Genomic DNA, 21,637 nt, shown 5'->3' with positions numbered 1-21,637 from the left:
GCTAGGAGAATCGAAATCGGTGGTATATACTCCCCTACCATATCCTATTCGGCAATGCCTATTTCTAGGTCTATAGTAACCAGTTCGGAGTATAGCGTCTATTTGTCTTTGCTATTATTATCATATTCGAGACTATCTATATCGTTATCCCTATCTTTATAGCTTATAGCCGCTACTTTAGTAATATCCTTGGTAGTTTCGTTAATAACTATAATTTCCTTCCTAGGGATTAGTTTCTAGTCTTTCTTTAGGCTTCGACATTCTCGCTTATAGTGTCCTTTCTTTCTATAGTTATAGTAGGTAGCGTTAGACTTATCTTTAGACGTCTTCTTCTTATCCTACTTCTATACTATATCTATATCTATAGCTCCGGGATATATCCTATACAAGGTACTAACGTACGCTTACTTTTTCTTATCATTAGCCTTAACTATAGTTCTATTTATTCGACCTCGTTTCTATTATTCCTATATATAGAGCCGATCGTCGATTCTAATAGCCTATATAATATATTCGTCTAGAGTTTTAGGCTAGTCATACTTATATAGCTTGTCTTTGACCTTTTCCTTTAAGCCGTTATAGAATAGTTATATTAACGCTTCGTCATTGAGCTAAGACTTAAGTATATCCTATCTAAACTATATAGTATAGGAGGCTACTAACTTGGTCTATTAGAGATTAGCAAGCCTTTCTTATATATAAATCTTCTTATCTTTATCATTAAAAACCTTCCGAAGCTCTTCTTCAAAACGGTCGTAGGATCGGAAGACTACCTATATAAACGCGTCTTAGTTATCCTTATCTTCCTTAGTAAAATAGTCATTCTATATAGGTTCGAACCATCTAAGTACCTTACCCTTTAATCTCATAGCTACGTAGAGGACTTTGGCTTTATTATCCGGAAACTTGTCATCATTAAGCCGGAAGTAGGATCGGAGGTTTGTTAGGAACCCTACAAGATCCTCCTTGGTTCCTCTATATTTACCGGGTAGTTCGATCTTGATACGGCTCGCTTTGGCAGTCTCGAGCGCCTTGATTTTGGCATAGGCCTTGTTAACCAGCTTCTACGAGTGCTTTTCGCCGTTCTCGAGTTCCTTAATTCGAGCTTGAGTAGCCTTGTCTCTCTAGTCTAACTCCTAGATTTGCTACTAGAGTTAACTAAGCTAGGCGAGTAGCTGTTCGGCCGTGACGCTAGTAGCTATATCGATGTCAAGGTCGAAGTTACCTCCGTTCTGAACCATAATAGAACAAAGGGAGTAATAGTAACGTATAACGAACCTAACTTAGACTTCTTCTAAAAGGGTTTAGACGAAGGTAGGTAAAGCGGGACAAGTATATAGGTCGTCTAAGGGATTTGGTAAAGCCAAAGGGTTTATAATAACAGAGTTATCTCTTATAGTAGTATAATGCTGTTACGAGTACTATGATTATAAGTTACTATTACTAGTGAACTCTTAGAGTCTACTGTAACGAGTGACTATCTATATATATATATAACCCTGGTGATTACCCCTGATTATGGTGATTGTGAGTGATCGTATAGTAATGATTACCCTGATTACTGGTAAGTGTAGTGATTATAGCGCTTCTTATATTGTAATTGGTCCTTCCGTTCCTTCGGCTTAATTAGTCTGTCTGTGCCGGTGGCCTAGGCGGCATCTATGTATATATTTCTGTAATACCTAATCTTTCTTCTTTACCTTTAGCTACTAATCTAGAATCTCTCGAAGGTTATCTATATACTATTGCTTAAAGTAAGAGATCTTATCTATTATTATTATTATTATTATTAATCCTATACCGCTATACTAATAAGTATATTAGAGCCTCTCTAGTTATATATAAAGGAAACTATACCTAATAGGCTAGGTAAAAACCTCTATCCTGCCTTTAATGCCTAGTCTAGAATACTAATATACTATAAAGAAAGGAGAAGTGACTAGAATAGCCCTATAGAGGCCTTCCCTCCCGGTCTAGCCTCCTTGTAAGGCAGTATTCTAGGAGCCTCCCTAGGTCTATTAGCTATTATAGAACCCTCCTTGCCAAACAATAGTTACAGGCTCCTATACCCTATAAGACAAGGTCTAGGTCCCTTTATAACTATATTTCCTAGGATTCCTACGTTCGGCTTCTTAATAGGTTTAGGTACTATATAACTAGGTACTTAATAGTCTCCCTCCCCTAGCTATAGGCATAGTAGGGGGTACTTACCCCTAGGACTTAAACCCTAAAAAGGAAATTATAGAGGCTAATAGCCCCTATATAGGCCTATACTAGTAGGGAGCTCTAGGCCTTCGTTAGGCCTTAGTGCCTTTATAGGCCTTCCCCTATAAAAACTAGGTATAGGGGGTCCTTGTCCGATACCTGCTATATCTTCCTACTAGCTTAGTCGGCCCTCTAGCGGTTGCTCTAGCTTACTACTATAGCTAGTTCTATAGCCTATAGCCTTCTTTGTAGGGTCTAAAGGGGGGGTCGACCCTCTCTATAGCCCTCCTAAACCTATTACCAGACTATCGACCTTACTACCTCTAGGGCTATAGGCTTTAGCTCCGAGCCCCTTACCCTAGTCCCTCTCTTCTAGAACCTCTAGCTAAGCCCATTATAGGCCTGTTAGATAAGAGCCTTCGTAGGGACCCGGGAGGCCCCTAGGCCTGCCTTAGTCTATAGGAGTGGCTAGTCGAGTTTAGCTTCGAAGTTAGCTAGCCTCTTATTAAGATAGAGGTTAAGGGGTAGTACCTAGGCCTCCGTTTTAAGGTAATAGATAGGGGTAGCCTTATAGGCCCTAGTAACTACCTAAAGGGCCCTATACTAGGCCTTCGATAGTTCCCTAATAGGGCCTTCCAGCTTACCCCCTGGCTTAGTAAGCTTATAGAAGTTTGAGGCCCTATAAGTTAGGGCGCTATAGATATACTTAGTATAGACCTTATAGGCCTATAGTAGGCTAGGGCCCTAAGTCTTTATAGTAAGCCTAGTTAGGGCAAACTCTTAGGTTTCTAGCTTCTTAGCTACCTTTATATAGTAGGGGCCCTATTATAGCCTCTAGTCTAGCTAGACCCCTAGGAATCTAGCCGACTTCGAAGGGGCTATAATGGTAATACCCCCTTTAGGCTATAGGAGCTCTAGTAATTACAAGTACTATTTCTAGCCCCTGTTAAAGTAGATAAGTTTATACTTTTCTAGGGCAAAGGCTATACCCTAGGTCCTTACCTACTATAGGTAGGCCTTCTAAGCCCTCTATAGCTAATTGTTATAGGCCTCCTTAGCCCTCCTAAAGGCTAGAAGGTTAATATTATTAGCAAAGCCTACTAAACTAACTATAGGGCTAGCCTAGTAAATAGCCTAGTAGAGGGAGGCTATATAGAAGATAAATAATATAAGGGAGAGGGGTAACCTCTAGGGGACCCTAGCCTTAACTATTATATCCTCTATTTCCTAGCTATCGAAGTAAAGGATAGCTACCCTATCTTATAGCCACTCCCTAACTTAGACTACTAACCACTTTAGGAAGCCCTAGCTCTATAAAGTGGTTAGTAGCTAGGTATAGTTAATAATATCGAAAGCCCCTAAGATATCAAGCTATAGGAGGGAGGTAGCTACCCTATACCTCTAAGCCTCCTAAACCTAGGCCGTAATAAGCTAAATAGCTAGTTTGGTAGACCTATATTCCTAGTTACCTATCTACTTAGCTAGGAGAAGCCTATAGGCCTCTACGATAGCTATTACCTTCTAGGTAACTATAGCTTCTAGCACCTTACCTACTATTAGTAGGAGCATTATAGGCCTATAGCTACCCGGGGTAAAGTAGGCCTATAGGAGTTTACTAGGCTTATAGAGGACTACTATCTTAGCCCTTTTAAACCGGGCTAGGAAATAGCCAAGCTATAAGCTCTCTAAGGCTAGTATAGCTAGTATCTAATAGAGCGGCCGCCTATAGGCCTTTAGGAGGCCTATAGGGAGGAGGTCCTCCCCTAGGGCCTTCTATAGGGCTACTCTAGCTAGTACTGCCCTAACATCGCCTACTATAACCTCTTAGCTTATTTTAAACTTCGGCTCCTAGTAGTCGTTTAGATCTAGGTTATTAATATCTAATAGGTCTACTTCTAGGTTTAGGAAGAACTTGTTAGCTAGAGCCCTAGCCTTCTATTAGTAGGTTATAAGCCCTCCTTCGAAGGCTAGGAGCTTTAGAGCGTCAACCGATAGGTAGCTTTATAGCCTTACCTACCGCTCTAACCTCTATAATAGGTCTAGCTGGTTAGTTACCTCTTATAGTATAGCTCTCTAGCTCTTGGTCTTTATAGCTATAATAGTCTTAGCCTAGTCCTATAGGGCCTACTAAAGTGCTTCCTATATATAGGGGTTTAGGGTGCCCCTATAGGCCCTCTCTACCTCCTTAGCCCTCTTCTAGGCCTCCTAAACCTCCTTTATCTACTATCAAGCTCGTTTACTACCTATACTAGCCTTCTTTACTAAAGCCGAGATTATAGCTATCTTCTTAAGGGCCTCTATAAGCCTGTTAAAGGCCTATAGAAGCTCCTCTAGGCCCTAGAAGATAGGCCTGGCTAGGGCTGATGCCTATCTGCTAAGCTGGAGTAGGAGGTAGGCTGCCTTGGCCTATATGACCTCCTTGTCTAGGCTCTTCTAGTCCTACCCTTTACTAGCTAGTATAGGCCCGTTAGTCCCCTAGAAGGAGACGTTTAAGGCTTATAGGTAGTAGTCAGACTTCCTATATTCTATAATATCCTTATAGGTTACTTCTAGCCTAGCTAAGGCCTAGAGTAGGTCTATTATAGAAGGCTAGCTACATTAATCCCCTTAGGGGGCCCTAATGACCTAGCTATATAGTGTTTATAAGTTAAGGTCCTACTAGTCTATAAGGCTAAGGAGGTCCCTAGCCCCTAGGCTAAGCCTATTAAATAGGTCCTAGACCAGGTAGTAAAGGTTAAAGTTACCTATAAGAACTAGGGGGTAGGTTAGCCGAGGTAGGGCTAGTAGGTCCTATAAGAAGGCCTGCTCCCCCTTATTATTATAGACTAACTAGAGCTCGAACCCCCTCTCTCCTAGGGTTAGAAAGGTTACCCTATACTAGTTCTCTTCTACCGAATGGTCCTACTAGCTAACTAGGAACTATTTAGCCACTAGAATAGCTACCTTGCCCTTTGGCTTATAGACTAGGTAGTATTTCAAAGCCTAGGGGTAGTATATTAACCCTATAAACTAGTTAATCTACGGTTCCTAGATAGCTAGTAGGTCGTATTTAGCCTCCTCTAATAGGACCTCGAGGGCCTATTTATTACCTTAGGTATTCTACTAAAGGACCTTAATTTACATTTAAGGTAGCCGGAGCAAAGGATAAAGGTATAGTAGTAGTAGGCTCTATAGCTATTGCCCCCTTAACTAGTTATAAGAGGGAGGGGGCTCCGGGCTATAGAAAGGAGATATAGGTCTATTAGGTATTAAACAAGGTGTTCCTAGCCGCCTATTAGGCTAGGGTAGGCCTCCTATAAGGGCGTTTAGCCCCGGTTTAGTAGTGGTCGTCGCTTTCTAGCTAGCTGCTAAACTCGAAGGTAACCTTCTAGTATAGTTACTCTAGTGGTTAGAAGGTCTAGGGTCTATATTAGTAGGCTTCCCTAGCCCTCTCCTAGGCTTTGACTTTCTTTAGGCAGCCCCTATACCAGGTAGTATAGGGGCCCCTATAGGCTATATACCTATAAGGGAGTTAGCTAGAGTAGGTAGGGCACTAGGCCTCCCTAGTCTTCCCTCCCTTACTATAGGCCTTTACGCTATAATGGCTATAATAGGCTGGCTGCTAGTAGTACCATTAGGTATAGCTAAAGCTCTAATACCTATAGTATTACCTTAGCTCTAGAGCATCCTAGTAAGGCTTATAGTCTAGTACCCGGGCATCCTAGACTATACCCTCGTTATAGGCCTTCTAGGCCTCTTCGAGGTCCTATAGGCCTAGGAGTACCGTAGCCTACTTCCTTTATAAGCTCTTTAGTAGCCGGAACTTAACCATTTCGATCGAGTATAGGCCTATGGCCCCCTTAAAGTCTTATTTACTAACCCCCTATAGCTCCTCCTTCTAGACTCCTTTAGCTAGGACTATATAGGCCCTACTAACCTCTCTAGCCTCCTCTCCAAAGGCTATAGCCACCTATCGCTTATTAGCTAAATACCAATCCTTAGTAGCCTTATCCTTAAAGACTAATATTATATCCCTACTTGGGAGCTTCCTAGCTATGATAGCTCCCTAGCGGCTAGAGGCTCTATTAACTACTTAGACTATCTCGGCTAGGGTTCGGGCTTTAAGGTCCTCCTATAGGCTTGCATTCTGTATCGTAACCTCCTACGAGGCTTGTAGCGGTATTGCCTTAGCCGATAGTAGGCCTCCTTAGGGGTCTATTACCCCTTGTTACGGCCCTATGGCTACCTACGCCTAGGTAGGGCAGGGGGTAGCCTTAAGGGCTTCTTTAAGCCCCTTTTTGACTTCCTTGGCTACGAGTTCCTATAGGTTTAGAACCGGGCCTATAATAGTGGTCATAAGGCCCTATAAGAGCCTATTGGCGAGGCCCTATACCTTGCCCCATTTAGGGCTTAGTATAAGGTTAACTAGTTATATAATAAGACCCCTTAGCTCCTTGATATCTAGGGTAGGGTAGGCCTATAGTAGGCCTTCCTTTGATTAGCCTAAAGCTATAGGCCTCCTTACTTAGTAGCTTAGCGGTAGGCTTTAAATCGACATTACATTTAGGGGCGCTAGGTAGTCTATATAGTGAAAATTTGATAATCGTATAAGGTATAGTCGGATTATGGTCGGGTCTGGTTCCTACGCCTACGATGCCTATTGTATACCTGTAACGGCTCGCGCGTAGTTGAAAGTGCTACCGTTAGATAGCGTTTTTCGAGAGCTTTCTAATGATGGTAGTTTCGTGTGTTTTGGTAGGGTATTCGCGAAGATATAAGAGAGAGGCGGTTTGTATTATCTTGGTTTAATAGTAAAAAGGAGCTAGTCTATATATGATTCGGCCGCTAGAAGCTATACTAGATTTATAAAGCGAGTTATACTATTCCTTCTTATGTTTCTAGGTAATAGGTATAATAACGATTAATATACTAGATAAGGAAGGGTAATAGTTTAGTATAGAAGCTTAAAGCCTAGCTTTTCTTATCTTAATAAGGAAATTAGGCCTCTAGTAATTTAAGGTAATAATAAAGATCCTATAGGGATTATTTGTTTTATTAATAAGCTAAATTTAATACCTTTATAGCTTAGGATACTTAATCTATAAGATTAATTATATAGGTATTTATCTATTCCTTAAATAAGGTCTAATTATTTTCTAACTACTTATACTCCTTAGTTAATATATTCTAGTAATAATTATACTAATAGTTCTAAGGTTATTTATCTATATAATTAAGTATAAATAGAATATAATTCTATAATATTTTAAACTATCTAGGGTCTCCTTAAAAGGTATATTATAAATCTTAAAGTTACTCTTAATACTAATAATAGGTTATTATATTAGTAAATCAAATTAAGTTAATAACCTTAATAGCCTTAAGGTAATATCCTAAATCATTTAAGTTAAAGGATTTAGCTAGGGATCAAAGTCGTTTTAAGGTTCTTAAATACTCTAGTAGCCCTAACCTCTTAAGTAGGAACTTCTCTTAATCTTATAGTTACTATAGTCTTTCTAACTCCTTAACTTAACCTTCTAAGTTATAAATAAGCTCCTTATGATTAGGGTTTAGTAATAAAGGTTCTAATTTAAAAGATATAGGAAGGTATAAAGGAGGTTTAGAGTAGTTTCGTAGTTAAGGCTAAGCCAAAAGAGTCTTGCTTTAACTTAAAGATTCCCCTCTTACTACTAAGGGTATTAAACGACTAGGTAATAGTACTATCTCGGTTAACAAAGAGTAGAAGGATTAGAAAGCTATTAGAAGGGCCTACTACTAGGCTAACTTGTTAGGAGGTAGCACTATTACTAGGCCTACTAGATAGGTTTAAGCTGGGTTTGTAGGTAGGGAGAGCTAATTATCTTTCTAGAGTAGGTAGGTAGGTTATTTAAGAGACTAATCCTTAGGGAGCTAAAACCTCCCTCCTGGATCTGTAGTCTAATAGGTATATTTTATACCCCGAATCGGCCACTTATTCCTCTAGCTGTACCCTAACCTGTGCCTATTAATTATAGGGTTATACCCTATTAGTACCTGCTATAGGCCTTTTGTAGTTTGTTATAGGCCGGGTTAGGTTACATTTGTAATAGTAATTAACTAATAAGTTATATTAATATATACCTAGTAAATAAGTAGATTATAGACTAAGATATAAAGTTTATATTAAAGTTCTAGTAAGTACTAATATAATACTTAGGTATTAATAGTAAGTTATTAATAGTATATTACCGATAAATAGATAGATAAATAGAATGACTTAATTAAGTTATTATCAGAGGTTTTTATCCGGCCTATTAGGCACGGTTTCCTTTGTATATAACTAGAGAGGCTCCGGCATGCTTATTAGTATAACGGCGTAGGACTAATAATAATAATAATAATAATTAAGTTATTAAGTAATACCTCTATTTATATATTAACTATTAATAAGATAATTAGGTAATACTATTACCTATAGTATAGCTTATATATAATATAATATTAATAGAAACTACTAAGGTTATACCATTCTTTATAAACTATAGGTATAAAGTAGACTTATACTAAGGACTAGAAGTTACTATACTATAAGTAATAGTCAAGGTAGAGTAAATATATATATTATATAAAAGGCTTAAAGAAGAACTTGAGTTTGTCAGAAGTAGAATAAAGACCTATTATAATAAATATAGGCTTAAAGGACCTTACCTAGAAAGGGGAGACAAAGTCTACCTGATCTTATAAAATTTATAAACCAAATAACTAAGTATAAAGCTAGACTTTAAAAAAATTAGACTATTTGTTATTAAGGAACAAATTTCGATATCTAACTATCAATTATCATCACCATTATCTATATAATTACAAATAGACGTTTTTTATATCTTACTTCTCGAACTAGCGCCAAAGAACACCAGAATCACTATAGATATCGAAGCAGAAGAAGAAGAAGAAGAATAAGACATTAAAGAAATCTTAGATTTATAAATTATTAATAGAGAACTATGATATCTAGTTAAATAGCTTAATTTTAGATTAGAAGATAACTTATAGGAATTAGTTAAGAACCTGAATTACCCTAAGAAACTAGAATAGTTCTATTGGCAGAACCTAGATTAGCTAAAGATAAGCCTAGATAGAACCAAAAATAGCATTCTAATTAATAGCGTTAACGCTATTATTAAGTTATATACCTAGAATAGCCCCCGATTCTTACTATTTTACTACCTCTGATTCGTTTAGATTTGATAAACCTTATATAACTATATCTACTCCCTTCTCTATTAGGAACTCTTATTATTTATAAACCTAAGTTAGATAGGCTAACGCCTTAGAAGCTTTATACTAATATTCTTATAATAAGGCTTTAGCCTCTTTCTCTTTAGCCTTTAAACGATATTATTTATATATAATATAATCTATTATATTATAGTTAATAAAATACTCTTATAAGGAAATAAAAACCTATAAGAAGAAACTAGAACGCTAGAACTATTATAAGTACGATTATAATATATATAAGCCTTATAGTAATAAGATTTTTCGATTATCTTATATACCTAGTTATACTCTATATAGTGAAAACATACTATTACTATAAAGTCGTAATTAGAAATAAACTAAGTAAGATGTTCCTAATAAATAGACACTTAAGATCTATATATATTAGCAAGTATAACTAATAGTATAAAGAAAGATAAGTAGCTAAGGAGAAAAACGCGTATAAGGAACGTAAGGGATATTAGCGCTATTTAAGACGGCCTAAAGAGGGCTATTAGGTCGAAAGCCTTAGAGGGAAGGTATCATATTACGGAAATATATATATAGATACTACTTACACTACTAGTATAGATAGTCTAATCAAGTCAAAGGGATAGAAGGACTAATTATAACATAGGAAGTACTATAATCACTACACTTACCAGTGATTAGGGTGATCATTACCAAACGATCACTTACGATTACTATAATTAGAGGTAATCACTGGGATTATATATATATATATAGATAGTCACTTGTTCTAAAGGACTCTAGAGTTCTCTAGTAAGCAATGTAAGTAGTTATCTATTAATAACTATATAAATACTTGCTTAAGCACTTATTATAAACCCTTTGGCTTTACCAAACCTTACCCTGCCTAGTAAATCTTTAGTCTAAGAGTCCCTTTTAATGGTAAGAGGATTGAGATTTGTTATACTACCTCTCTAATAACTAACCTAAGTAGTAGACTACCCTAACATTATAATAATATATTAAAAGGTTTTAACCTTACCTATTAAGAGATATATAATAGTATTAAACTAATTAGTTAGCTTTAACTATTAGGTAATTTTTAAATAAGTAGCCTTAATATTCTCTCTATTATAACTATAAAGCTAAATATATTACTAAGACTACTAAACCAACCTAGTAGATAGTCCTAACTTATCAGATACTCTTACATCTTCGCGAATACCCCACCAAAATACACGAAACTACTATCGCTAGAAAGCTCTCGGAAAACGCTATCGAACGGTACCACTTTCAACCACACGCGAGCCGTTGCGGGTGTGTAACAGGCATCGCAGGCATAGGAACCAGACCTGACTATAATCCGACCGTACCTCGTACGACTATCAAAATTTTCACCGTATAGACTACCTAGCGCCCCTAAATATAACGTCAATTTAAAGCCTACCGCCAAGCCACTAAGTAGGGAGGCCTATAGCTTCGAGCTAATCAAAGGGGGGCCTACTATAAGCCTACCCTACCCTAGATATTAAGGAGCTAAGGGGTCTTATTACATAATTAGTCAACCTTATACCAAGCCCTAAATGGGGCAAGGTATAGGCCCTTACTAATAGGCTCTTATAGGGCCTTATAAATACTATTATAGGCCTAATTCCGAACCTATAGGAACTTATAGCTAAGGAAGTTAAAAAGGGGCTTAAAGAAGCCCTTAAGGCTACCCCTTGCCCTACCTAGGCATAGGTAGCTATAGGGCCGTAATAGGGGGTAATAGGCCCCTAAGGAGGCCTACTATTAGCTAAGGTAATGCTACTATAGGCCTTATAAGAGGTTATAATATAGAATACGAGCCTATAGGAGGACCTTAAAGCCTAAACCCTAGCCAAGATAGTCTAAGTAGTCAATAGAGCCTCTAGCCACTAGAGAGCTATTACGGCTAGGAAGCTCTTAAGTAGGGATATAGTAATGGTCTTTAAGGATAAGGCTATTAAGGATTAGTATTTGGCTAATAAGTAATAGGTAGCTATAGCCTTTAGAGAGGAGGCTAGAGAGGTCGGTAGGGCCTATATAGTCTTAGCTAAAGGAGTCTAGAAGGAGGAGCTATAGGGGGTTAGTAAATAAAACTTTAAGGGGGGTATAGGCCTATGCTCGATCGAAATGGTTAAGTTCCGGCTACTAAAGAGCCTGTAAAGGAAGTAGGCTATAGTACTCCTAGGCTTATAAGACCTCGAAGAGGCCTAAAAGGCCTATAATAAAGGTATAGTCTAGGATACCTAGGTGCTAGACTATAAGCCCTACTAAGATACTCTAAAGCTAAAGTAGTACTATAGGTATTAGAGCTTTAGCTATACCTAATAGTATTACTAGTAGCCGGCCTATTATAACTATTACGGTATAAAGGCCTATAGCAAGGGAGGGAAGACTAGGGAGGCCTAGTGCCCTACCTACTCTAGCTAACTCCTTTATAGGTATACGGCCTATAGGGGCCCCTATACTACCTAGTATAGGGGCTGCCTAAAGAAAGTCGAAGCCTAGGAAAGGGCTAGGGAAGCCTACTAATATAGACCCTAGACCTTCTAACTACTAGAGCAACTATATTAGAAGGTTACCTTTAAGTTTAGTAGCTAGCTAGAAGGCGACGACCACTACTAAACCAGGGCTAAATGCCCCCGTAGGAGGCCTACCCTAGCCTAATAGGTAGCTAGGAGTACCTTATTTAATGCCTAATAGACCTATATCTCCTTTCTATAGCCTAGAGCCCCCTCCCTCTTATAACCAGTTAAGGGGGCAATAGCTATAGAGCCTACTACTACCGTGCCTTTGTCCTCTACTCCGGCTACCTCGAATGTAAATTAAGGTCCTTTAGTAGAATATCTAAGGTAATAAATAGGCCCTTAAGGTCCTATTAAAGGAGGCTAAATATAACCTACTAGCTATCTAGGAACTATAGATTAACCGGTTTATAGGGTTAATATACTACCCCTAGGCTTTAAAATACTACCTAGTCTATAAGCCGAAGGGCAAGGTAGCTATTCTAGTAGCTAAACGGTTCCTAGTTAGCTAGTAGGACTATTTAGTAGAGGAGAACTAATATAGGGTAACCTTTCTAACCCTAGGAGAGAGGGGGTTTAAGCTCTAGTTAGTCTATAATAATAAAGGGGAGCAGGCCCTCTTATAGGACCTATTAGCCCTACCTTAGCTAACCTACCCCCTAGTTCTTATAGGTAACTTTAACCTTTACTACCTAGTCTAGGACCTATTTAACAGGCTTAGCCTAGGGGCTAGGGACCTCCTTAGCCTTATAGACTAATAAGACCTTAACCTATAAACACCATATAGCTAGGTTATTAGGGCCCCCTAAGGGGACTAATATAACTAGCCTTCTATAATAGACCTACTCTAGGCCTTGGCTAGGCTAGAAGTAACCTATAGGGATATTATAGAATATAGGAAGTCTAACTACTACCTATAGGCCCTAAATGTCTCCTTCTAGGGGACTAATAGGCCTATACTAGCTAGTAAAGGGTAGGACTAGAAGAGCCTAGATAAGGAGGTCGTATAGGCCAAGGTAGCCTACCTCTTACTCAAGCTTAGTAGGTAGGTATCGGCCCTGGCCGGGCCTATCTTCTAAGGCCTAGAGGAGCTTCTATAGGCCTTTAATAGGCTTATAGAGGCCCTTAAGGAGATAGTTATAGTCTCGGCTCTAGTAAAGAAGGCTAGTATAGGTAGTAAACGAGCTTAATAGTAGACAAAGGAGGTTTAGGAGGCCTAGAAGAGGGCTAAGGAGGTAGAGAGGGCCTATAGGGGCACTCTAAACCCCTATATATAGGAGGCACTTTAGTAGGCCTTATAAGACTAGGCTAAGACTATTACAGCTATAAAGACCAAGAGCTAGGGAGCTATATTATAGGAGGTAATTAACTAGCTAGACCTGCTATAGAGGCTAGAGTGGTAGGCAAGGCTATAAAGCTACCTACCGGTTAACCCTCTAAAGCTCCCGGCCTTCGAAAGAGGGCTTATAACCTATTAATAGAAGGCTAGGGCTCTAGCCGACAAGTTCTTCCTAAACCCGGAAGTAAACCTGTTAGATACTAATAACCTAGATCTAAATAACTATTAGGAGCCGAAGTTCGAAATAAGCTAGGAGGTTATAATAGGCGATATTAGGGTAGTATTAGCTAGAGCGACCCTATAGAAGGCCCTAAGGGAGGACCTCCTCCCTATAGACCTCCTAAAGGCCTATAGGCAGCCGCTCTACCAGATACTAGCTATATTAGCCTTAGAGAGCTTATAGCTCGGCTATTTCCTAGCCTAGTTTAAAAGGGCTAAGATAGTAGTCCTCTATAAGCCTAGTAAACCCCTATAGGCCTACTTTACCCTAGGTAGCTATAGGCCTATAGCACTCCTACTAATAGTAGGTAATGTACTAGAGGCTATAGTTACCTAGAAGGTAATAGCTATCGTAGAGGCCTATAGGCTTCTCTTGGCCAAGTAGATAGGTAACTAGGAATATAGGTCTACTAAACTAGCTATTTGGCTTATTATAGCCTAGGTTTAGGAGGCTTAGAGGTATAAGGTAGCTACCTCCCTCTTATAGCTTAATATCTTAGAGGCTTTCGATACTATTAACTATACCTAGCTATTAACTACTTTATAGAGCTAGGGCTTCCTAAAGTAGTTAGTAGTCTAGGTTAAGGAGTAGCTATAAGATAGGGTAGCTATCCTTTACTTTGATAGCTAAGAAATAGAAGATATAATAATAAGGGCTAGGGTCCCCTAGGGGTTACCCCTCTCCCCTATACTATTTATCCTCTATATAGCCTCCCTCTATTAGGCTATTTATTAGGCTAGCCCTATAGTTAGTTTAGTAGGCTTTGCTAATAATATTAACCTTCTAGCCTTTAGGAAGGCCAAGGAGGCCTATAACGATTAGCTATAGAGGGCTTAGAAGGCCTACCTATAGTAGGCAAGGACCTAGGGTATAGCCTTTGCCCTAGAAAAGTATAAGCTTATCTACTTTAATAGGGGCCGAAAATAGTAATCATAACTACTAGAGCTCCTACGGCCTAGAGGGGGTATTACCATTATAGCCCCTTCGAAGTCAGCTAGATTCCTAGGGGTCTAGCTAGACTAGAGGCTATAATAAGGCCCCTACTATATAAAGGTAGCTAAGAAGCTGGAAACTTAAGAGTTTGCCCTAACTAGGCTTACTATAAAGACCTAGGGCCCTAGCCTACTATAGGCCTATAAGGTCTATATTAAGTATATCTATAGCGCCCTAACTTATAGGGCCTCGAACTTCTATAAGCCTACTAAGCGAGGGGGTAAGCCGGAAGGCCCTATTAGGGAACTATCGAAGGCCTAGTATAGGGCCCTTTAGGTAGTTACTAGGGCCTATAAGGCTACCCCTATCTACTACCTTAAAACGGAGGCCTAGGTACTACCCCTTAACCTCTATCTTAATAAGAGGCTAGCTAACTTCGAAGCTAAACTCGACTAGCTACTCCTATAGACTAGGGCAGGCCTAGGGGCCTCCTAGGTCCCCACGAGGGCTCTTATCTAATAGGCCTATAATAGGCTTAGCTAGAGGTTCTAGAAGGGAGGGACTAGGGCAAGGGGCTAGGAGCTAAAGCCTATAGCCCTAGAGGTAGTAAGGTCGATAGTCTAGTAGTAGGTTTAGGAGGGCTATTGAGAGGGTCGACCCCCCCTTTAGACCTTATAAGGAAGGCTATAGGCTATAGAACTAGCTATAGTAGCTAGCTAGAGTAACCATTAGAGGGCTAACCAAGCTGGTAAGAGGATATAGCATATATCTAATAAAGACCCCCTATATCTAGTTTTCGCGGAGGAGGGCCTATAAAGATATTAGGGCCTAATAAAGGCCTAGAGCTCCCTACTAGTATAGGCCTATATAGGGGCTATTAGCCTCTATAACTTCCTTTTTAGGGTTTAAGTCCTAGAGGTTAGTACCCCCTATTATACTATAGCTAGGGGAGGGAGACTATAGAACACCTAGTTATATAATGCCCGAACCTACTAAGAAGCCGAATGTAGGAACCCTAGGAAATACGGTCGTAAAGGGACCTAGACCTTGTTTTATAGGGTATAGGGGCCTATAACTATCGTTTAGCAAGGAGGGTTCTATAGTGGCTGATGGACCTAGGGAGGCTCCCGGAATATCGCCTTACGAGGAGGCTAGACTGGGAGGGAAGGCCTCTTTAGGGCTGTTCTAGCTACTTCTCCTTTTCTTTATAGTGTATTAGTATTCTGGATCGGGCGTTAAAGGAGGGATAGAGGTTTTTATCTGGCCTATTAGGTACGGTTTCCTTTGTATATAACTAGAGAGGCTCTAGTATACTTATTAGTATAGTGGTATAGGACTAATAATAATAATAATAATAATACTAAGACTACTATTTATATAGGTAATATAATACTATACTATACTAATTAACTAAGGCCCTTATAAGGTAACCTAGCCTAGTCTCCCTCTTTGCTACCCTCTTAGTATAGATATATAGAGGTCGGCTTCAAAAGACCTTATAATGCCTAGACTACTAAGACATCTATATATAGTATAGTTAGCTAAGACTACTCCTATCCTCTGTAGCCCTCCTAGACTTACCAACTTACTAACTTACTAGCAGGTCAAAACTGGCTTTAAAACTACGTTATTTTAAGCATTCTAAACAGCATTCAATTCGCTATTTACAAGATAGTCAAAGTGGCTCTATTTACTAGCAGTTACGTCGCATTCCCTAGCCTAACTACCTACAAGTCTGGTAGATATTTTAGCTATTATATAGAAGGCACTACAGAGATTGATAGCTAGTTAGTCAGATCCCTCAGTTCGACAAAAGACAGCTTACCAAAACGCTCTGAAAGTATCATAACTACTGGATCTAGAAGACTTGGTGGACTTGGGTGAAAGGTTAGGTAGGAATAAACCCTAGATGTGCGGGGGAGATCACTAAACTATGGAAATTACAGTACAAATAGGATCATCGGTAACACTTCGCACGTTGTCATATGCCAAGCCTTGGCACAGGTCTGCAAGGTCTTTTGAAGCCGACCTCCGTGGAGCATATCGATCCTTACGAACCTCTCAGATAACAAGGGCGCCTACCACAAGCGCATTCGCAGAGGCCGTGGTCCCTCGTCCCTCTTTGCTGCCCTCTTAGTACAGACACGGAGCGTATCGATCCTCGCGAACCTCTCGGACAACAAGGGCGCCTACCACAAGCGCATTCGCAGAGGCCGTGGTCCCTCGTCCCTCTTTGCTGCCCTCTCAGTACAGACACAGAGCACATCGATACCACGTGACCCCACCTATACATAACCCCAACCCTGGCCACAGCCCCTTTATTTTTTTGAGACGTACTTTTTAGATCGTAGGCCCTGGCCTAACCACCGGGTATTTTTTAAACAAGCAGCCTTAGCACTCTCTCTGCCACGACCGCAAAGCCGACCATGCCACCGAGACTACCTTTTGCGCAGGCGGCGCGATGTTGCGCTACAGCGATTAAGGCCACCGCGAGGCAACCTAGCCTGGTCTCCCTCTTTGCCACCCTCTCAGTATAGACACGGAGCGCATCGATACCACGTGACCCTAACCACACATATCCCTAACCCGTACCCGCACCAGCACCCGCGCCTATGCTCATCCCCATGCCTAGACTATACCAAGTAGTGTACACGTCCTCCAGGATTCTGAATCCTAGCGCGGTACGTAGGTCCTACGCAAAAAAAGCCACTAGCGGCAAGTACCGCGCTAGGATTCAGAATCCTGGAGGAGGTGTACCCATACCCGCGCCCACAGCTACAGTTCAATCGCAGCCACGGTTCAATCGCAGCCACGGTTCAATCGCAGCCACGGTCTGTGGATGGATGGATGGATGGATGCGGAAATCAACGATCTTCGTATAACTGCTATGGAGTTCGAGATGTGGGTGGCTGCAGCCCTGGTGGGGCCGGGAACCCTAGTGGGGGTCGGTCCACCACACAGTACAAATAGAATCATCAGTGCACTTCACACGTTGTCATATGCCAAGCCTTGGCACAGGCCTGCAATGTCTCCGATTCTGCCGGGCAGTATGTGGAAGGCGGTGAGCAGATTATGGTGGTAGCAACTTCCGTAATTTTTGAAGAAGCAGCCTTAGCACTCACTCTCTGCCACGACCGCAAAGCCGACCATGCCACCGATACCGTTTACGCAGGCGGCGCGATGCTGCGCTACAGCGATTAAGGCCACCGCGAGGCAACCTAGCCTGGTCTCCCTCTTTGCCGCCCTCTCAGTACAGACACGGAGCGCATCGATCCTCGCGAACCTCTCGGACAACAAGGGCGCCTACCACAAGCGCATTCGCAGAGGCCGTGGTCCCTCGTCCGGCTACGGCAAGACGGCCGGCCGCGGTCACAAGGGTACCGGTCAGCACTCTAGCATCAAGCCGTGGTTCCAGGGCGGCCAGACACCACTCATCGTCAGCCATGGCCGTCACGGCTTCGTCAACCAGTAGGTCTTCCGTCTCGGGCCCTCACTACAAGCGCGCGTGCCCGCCTCTGCTCACACAATACAGCCGTGCACCCGAGATGATGGAATTCAACATCGACCAGCTCCAAACCTGGATCGATAACGGCCGCCTCGATCCGACGAAGCCCATAACCCCCCGCGAGCTCATCAAGTCGGGCATTGTGGGAAGCACGATCAAGGACGGGATCAAAATGCTAGCCCGCGGCGGAGACAAATTAAAGACACCGGTCGACATCATTGTGTCCCGCGCATCCGCCGCCGCGATCAAGGCAGTCGAGGCCGCCGGCGGCAAGATTGTGACGCGGTTCTACACCAAGGAGTCGCTTAAGCGGCTGGTCAAAGGGCAGAGCGTCAACACGGACAAGCCGCTTCCCGTGGGGCCAGAGCACGTCGAGAGCGTGCTGGAGCAGGTCCGGACGAGCAAAAAACACTACTATCGCCTACCCGACCCGACGAGCCGTGACGACATCGAGTACTACCGCGATCCTGCACACAGAGGCTACCTAAGCCACACCCTGAAGCCGGGCGAGTCGCCCAGCTTGTTCTTCAAGGTTCCTGGCACCGAGGCTCCAAAGGCCAGGCCCATGTCCAAGGAGAAGGCAGAGGAGCTGGCCTCGAGGCTGTTCTAGACGTTGGGGAGGGGGCTCCAGGAGGCATTTTAGGAGGTCGCACGTGTCTTCTCCATAGCGTACATGTATTTTATACAGCAGCGATGTACGATTTTCCACGCAATGATTTCGCATCATCAGGTAATTTGCTCCGACCTTCTTCGATCCCTCGCTCGGGGCTGCTGTTTTGTGGCTAGTGCACAGCGCTTGGCAAGCGGTGGCTGCGCGGCCCTGAAGCCCGGTTGCCACCCAAGGCGCTTTCGGTGGTTACATTACGCCGTACCTACGGAGTACTGTACGTTGGGTGCCCCTGTCTAGCAGGGCGGGCGCCTGGAGCTGTAGCACCTCTCAAGCCCATCCACTCCTCCCCCGTGCTGACGACGTCCGCGCCGCCAAAGCGTCGAGCTTGCTGTTCCGATGTTTTGAAAGGCCGAGGCGGCCTGGACAATTTCTTACCCCACATCGTTGTTTTCTGTGCTGTGCGTTTTGACTGCATTAACGACTCTCGCCTCGCCGACCGATTTTCAAACCCTGCGATAACCACCGTAGCGATCCCCACGCGCTCCGAGTCCCGCTCTGCGTCCCGCGCGGCGAGACGTCGCGATACCCATTCCGTTTCACCACTTTCCCCCCCGACAGAACAAGTCGGCATGTCTCTCTTCGGCACCCCCTCACCGGAGGGGTCGCCCGACGTGCGATCGAGCAACTTCGGCAACGGCAGGCCGTCTCTGTTCGAAGACGAACCGCCAATGACTCGGTCGACCACCACGGCGCTCTTCGCGGACGACGATGCCGGCTCCGACTCGCCCTGGGACATGCCCACGCCCCGCAGGCAACAGACGCGCGCCGACGTGCTCCGCAACCTCCTCGCCAATTCCACGGTGCCCGACAGCTACATTGACGTTTTCGAAAAGATGGTCGCGGAAGATAGCAGTGCAGGCCGCATCAGCGCCGGCGGGGTCGCGAAAACACTGGCCGCCGCGAAGCTCGGCGCCGACGACCAGGCGCGGATCATGAGCATTGTTGCGCCCGGCGGCAGCGCCGAGGACGTGTCTCTGGATAGGAACCAATTTAGTGTGCTGCTGGCCCTGATTGGCCTCGCACAGGAAGGCGAACCGGTTAGTCTCGATACGGTAGACGAGCGACGCCGGGGTGAGTAAACGTTCTACTCTCTTCCCCGCTCCCCCAAACCCGGTGCTCCCTTCATCCGCGACTCTCGCTCGCAGTCGGTGCCCTCTTATCCTACTTCGAGCACGCGTCGGCTTTGCTCGCCGGGTCCCGTTTTGCGGACTACGAAATAACGCGGGCTCGGCTGTGCAGCGCCCACGGCGAGTGGGCCCTTAGCCTATCCATCTCCTGATTGTTATCGGAGCTAACCAAGCTTGCGCCGCCATTTCCCCCAGATCTCCCCCGGCTCAAGCTCCACGGTATTGTCGACAGCACGTCGGCCCTTGCGCACGCAGAGGAGCTCGCGGCCAAGCCACCGCAACGACCCGCGACGCCGCCGAGAGCCCCCGACCCCGTCTCCCCGGCACGACACCGGAGCGTCAGGAAGCCGTCGATGGAGTACCCCGAGGACCCGTGGAACACACCCGATCTGCATAGGAATCACGATCACGGCCCCGAGGCGCCGCGACCGAATGGCCACGACCGCTCCGCGTCCGTGGCTCCTCCGAATGGGAATGCCCTCCCAGCCGGCCCACAAGCGACTCTGCCGCGCCGGACCACGTCGACCTTTACCACCAGCGTCCCGCCGTCGGGCGCGGGCTCCGTAGTCGAGGCGCCCAGTGCATGGGGAGCCATGGATGGTAGCAACGCGCCAGCCACCGGTGGCGGGTTCAACGAGCAATTGCAGAATCCGGCAGCGCCGTTCGGCGGCATCCCAACCGCCGGCGGGGCTTCTCAAGAGACGGCCGGTGTTCTACCCCCGGCGCCCGCTGCTGCCAACAGGACCATTGGCGGCGGGCGGAATGGAGCCCCCGTGCAGGAGCATATCATCGTGACCCTGATGCCAGAGAAGGAGGGCATGTTCCTGTTCCAGCACCATAACTATGAAGTGACGAGCACGAGGAGGGGAAGCAAGGTGATTCGGCGGTACAGCGACTTTGTGTGGCTGCTCGACTGCTTGCACAAGCGGTATCCATTCAGAGTCCTACCCCTCTTGCCGCCAAAACGAGTCGCCGGTAGGTTCTTGACCAACATTGCCATCTCCCTCGCCCACTCCCCCCCCGAACTTGGCCGTGTTGTCGCTAACCCTTTCCCCTTCCCCAGTCAACGGCAACCATCTGTCCAACGATGGCGCCTTCATAGAGAAGCGGCGCCGTGGTTTGGCTAGGTTCCTGAACGCACTCGTTCGGCACCCCGTCTTGAGCCAGGAGCAGCTCGTCATCATGTTCCTGACCGTGCCTACCGTGGGTGGCCCTCCCGGTTTGTTCATACGGCCAAATGGTGGTCTTGCTGACTGTCTACGCACCAGGAACTCTCCGTATGGCGAAAGCAAGCGACCATTTCCGTCCAAGACGAGTTCACCGGTCGCCCTCTGCCCCCGGGGCTCGAAGATTCCCTACCGCCCTCTCTCGAAGATCTCTTTGCCCGCACCCGCGCTGGTGTCAAGCGGAGCGCCGAGCTGTACATCACGATCTGCAACCTCATGGACCGCCTGGTCAAGCGCACCGAGGGCGTGGCGGCCGACCACGCGCGGCTCGCCCTCTCGCTCTTGTCCCTCACGGAAGCGAGCGCCGACACGTACGCGACCGACACCAACGACGTGCCGCTGCTCAACGACGGCCTGCAGGCCATGAGCCGGCACCTTCGCACGGCGCAGAGCCTCATGGAGGACGAGTCGCGGGCTTGGGAGTCGGGCGTCCTGGAGGACCTCAAGCGTCAGCGGGACGCCCTCGTCAGCTTGCGGGACCTCTTCGACCGCAGGGAGCGGCTCGACAAGGACAACATCCCCTATCTCGAGAAGCGCATCGCCGCCAACGAGAGCAAGCTGGCGTCGCTGCGGGCCAAGCCCGAAGGGCTGGTCAAGCCAGGCGAGATCGAGAAGGTCGTGGAGGCGATCATCAAGGTGAGCTACGGCCCTGCCCCTAACTCCGCCCCCCCCCCC

General features: G+C 44.5%; 2 protein-coding genes across 2 annotated transcripts in view; both read left to right on the top strand.

Annotated features, from left to right (window-relative positions):
* Positions 1–16,860: 16,860 nt before the first annotated feature.
* On the top strand, positions 16,861–18,706 carry P884DRAFT_288206 (mitochondrial 54S ribosomal protein uL15m; the record flags this gene model as incomplete). Its single annotated transcript, XM_069443929.1, has 3 exons — positions 16,861–16,887; positions 17,607–17,902; positions 17,967–18,706. The coding sequence occupies 3 exons, from the start codon at positions 16,861–16,863 to the stop codon at positions 18,547–18,549; spliced, it is 906 nt and encodes a 301-aa protein (XP_069293470.1). The 3' UTR covers positions 18,550–18,706.
* A 472-nt stretch (positions 18,707–19,178) lies between these two features.
* P884DRAFT_303635 (uncharacterized protein) overlaps positions 19,179–21,637 on the top strand; it is a gene marked incomplete at both ends in the record, with an annotated part of 2,654 nt that continues 195 nt past the window's right edge. The window contains 4 exons of the mRNA XM_069445048.1: positions 19,179–19,680; positions 19,932–20,711; positions 20,800–20,939; positions 21,005–21,598. Coding sequence (XP_069293469.1) covers positions 19,179–19,680; positions 19,932–20,711; positions 20,800–20,939; positions 21,005–21,598 — 2,016 coding nt within the window. The remainder of the gene's footprint in view (positions 19,681–19,931; positions 20,712–20,799; positions 20,940–21,004; positions 21,599–21,637) is intronic.

This window comes from Thermothelomyces heterothallicus, assembly GCF_042370625.1.
Source record: "Thermothelomyces heterothallicus CBS 202.75 unplaced genomic scaffold P884_scaffold_42, whole genome shotgun sequence".
In the NCBI taxonomy this organism is placed as follows: Eukaryota; Fungi; Ascomycota; class Sordariomycetes; order Sordariales; family Chaetomiaceae; genus Thermothelomyces; species Thermothelomyces heterothallicus.
Note: the sequence above shows the minus strand (reverse complement) of the source record. Positions and strands in the feature narration are given on the sequence as shown.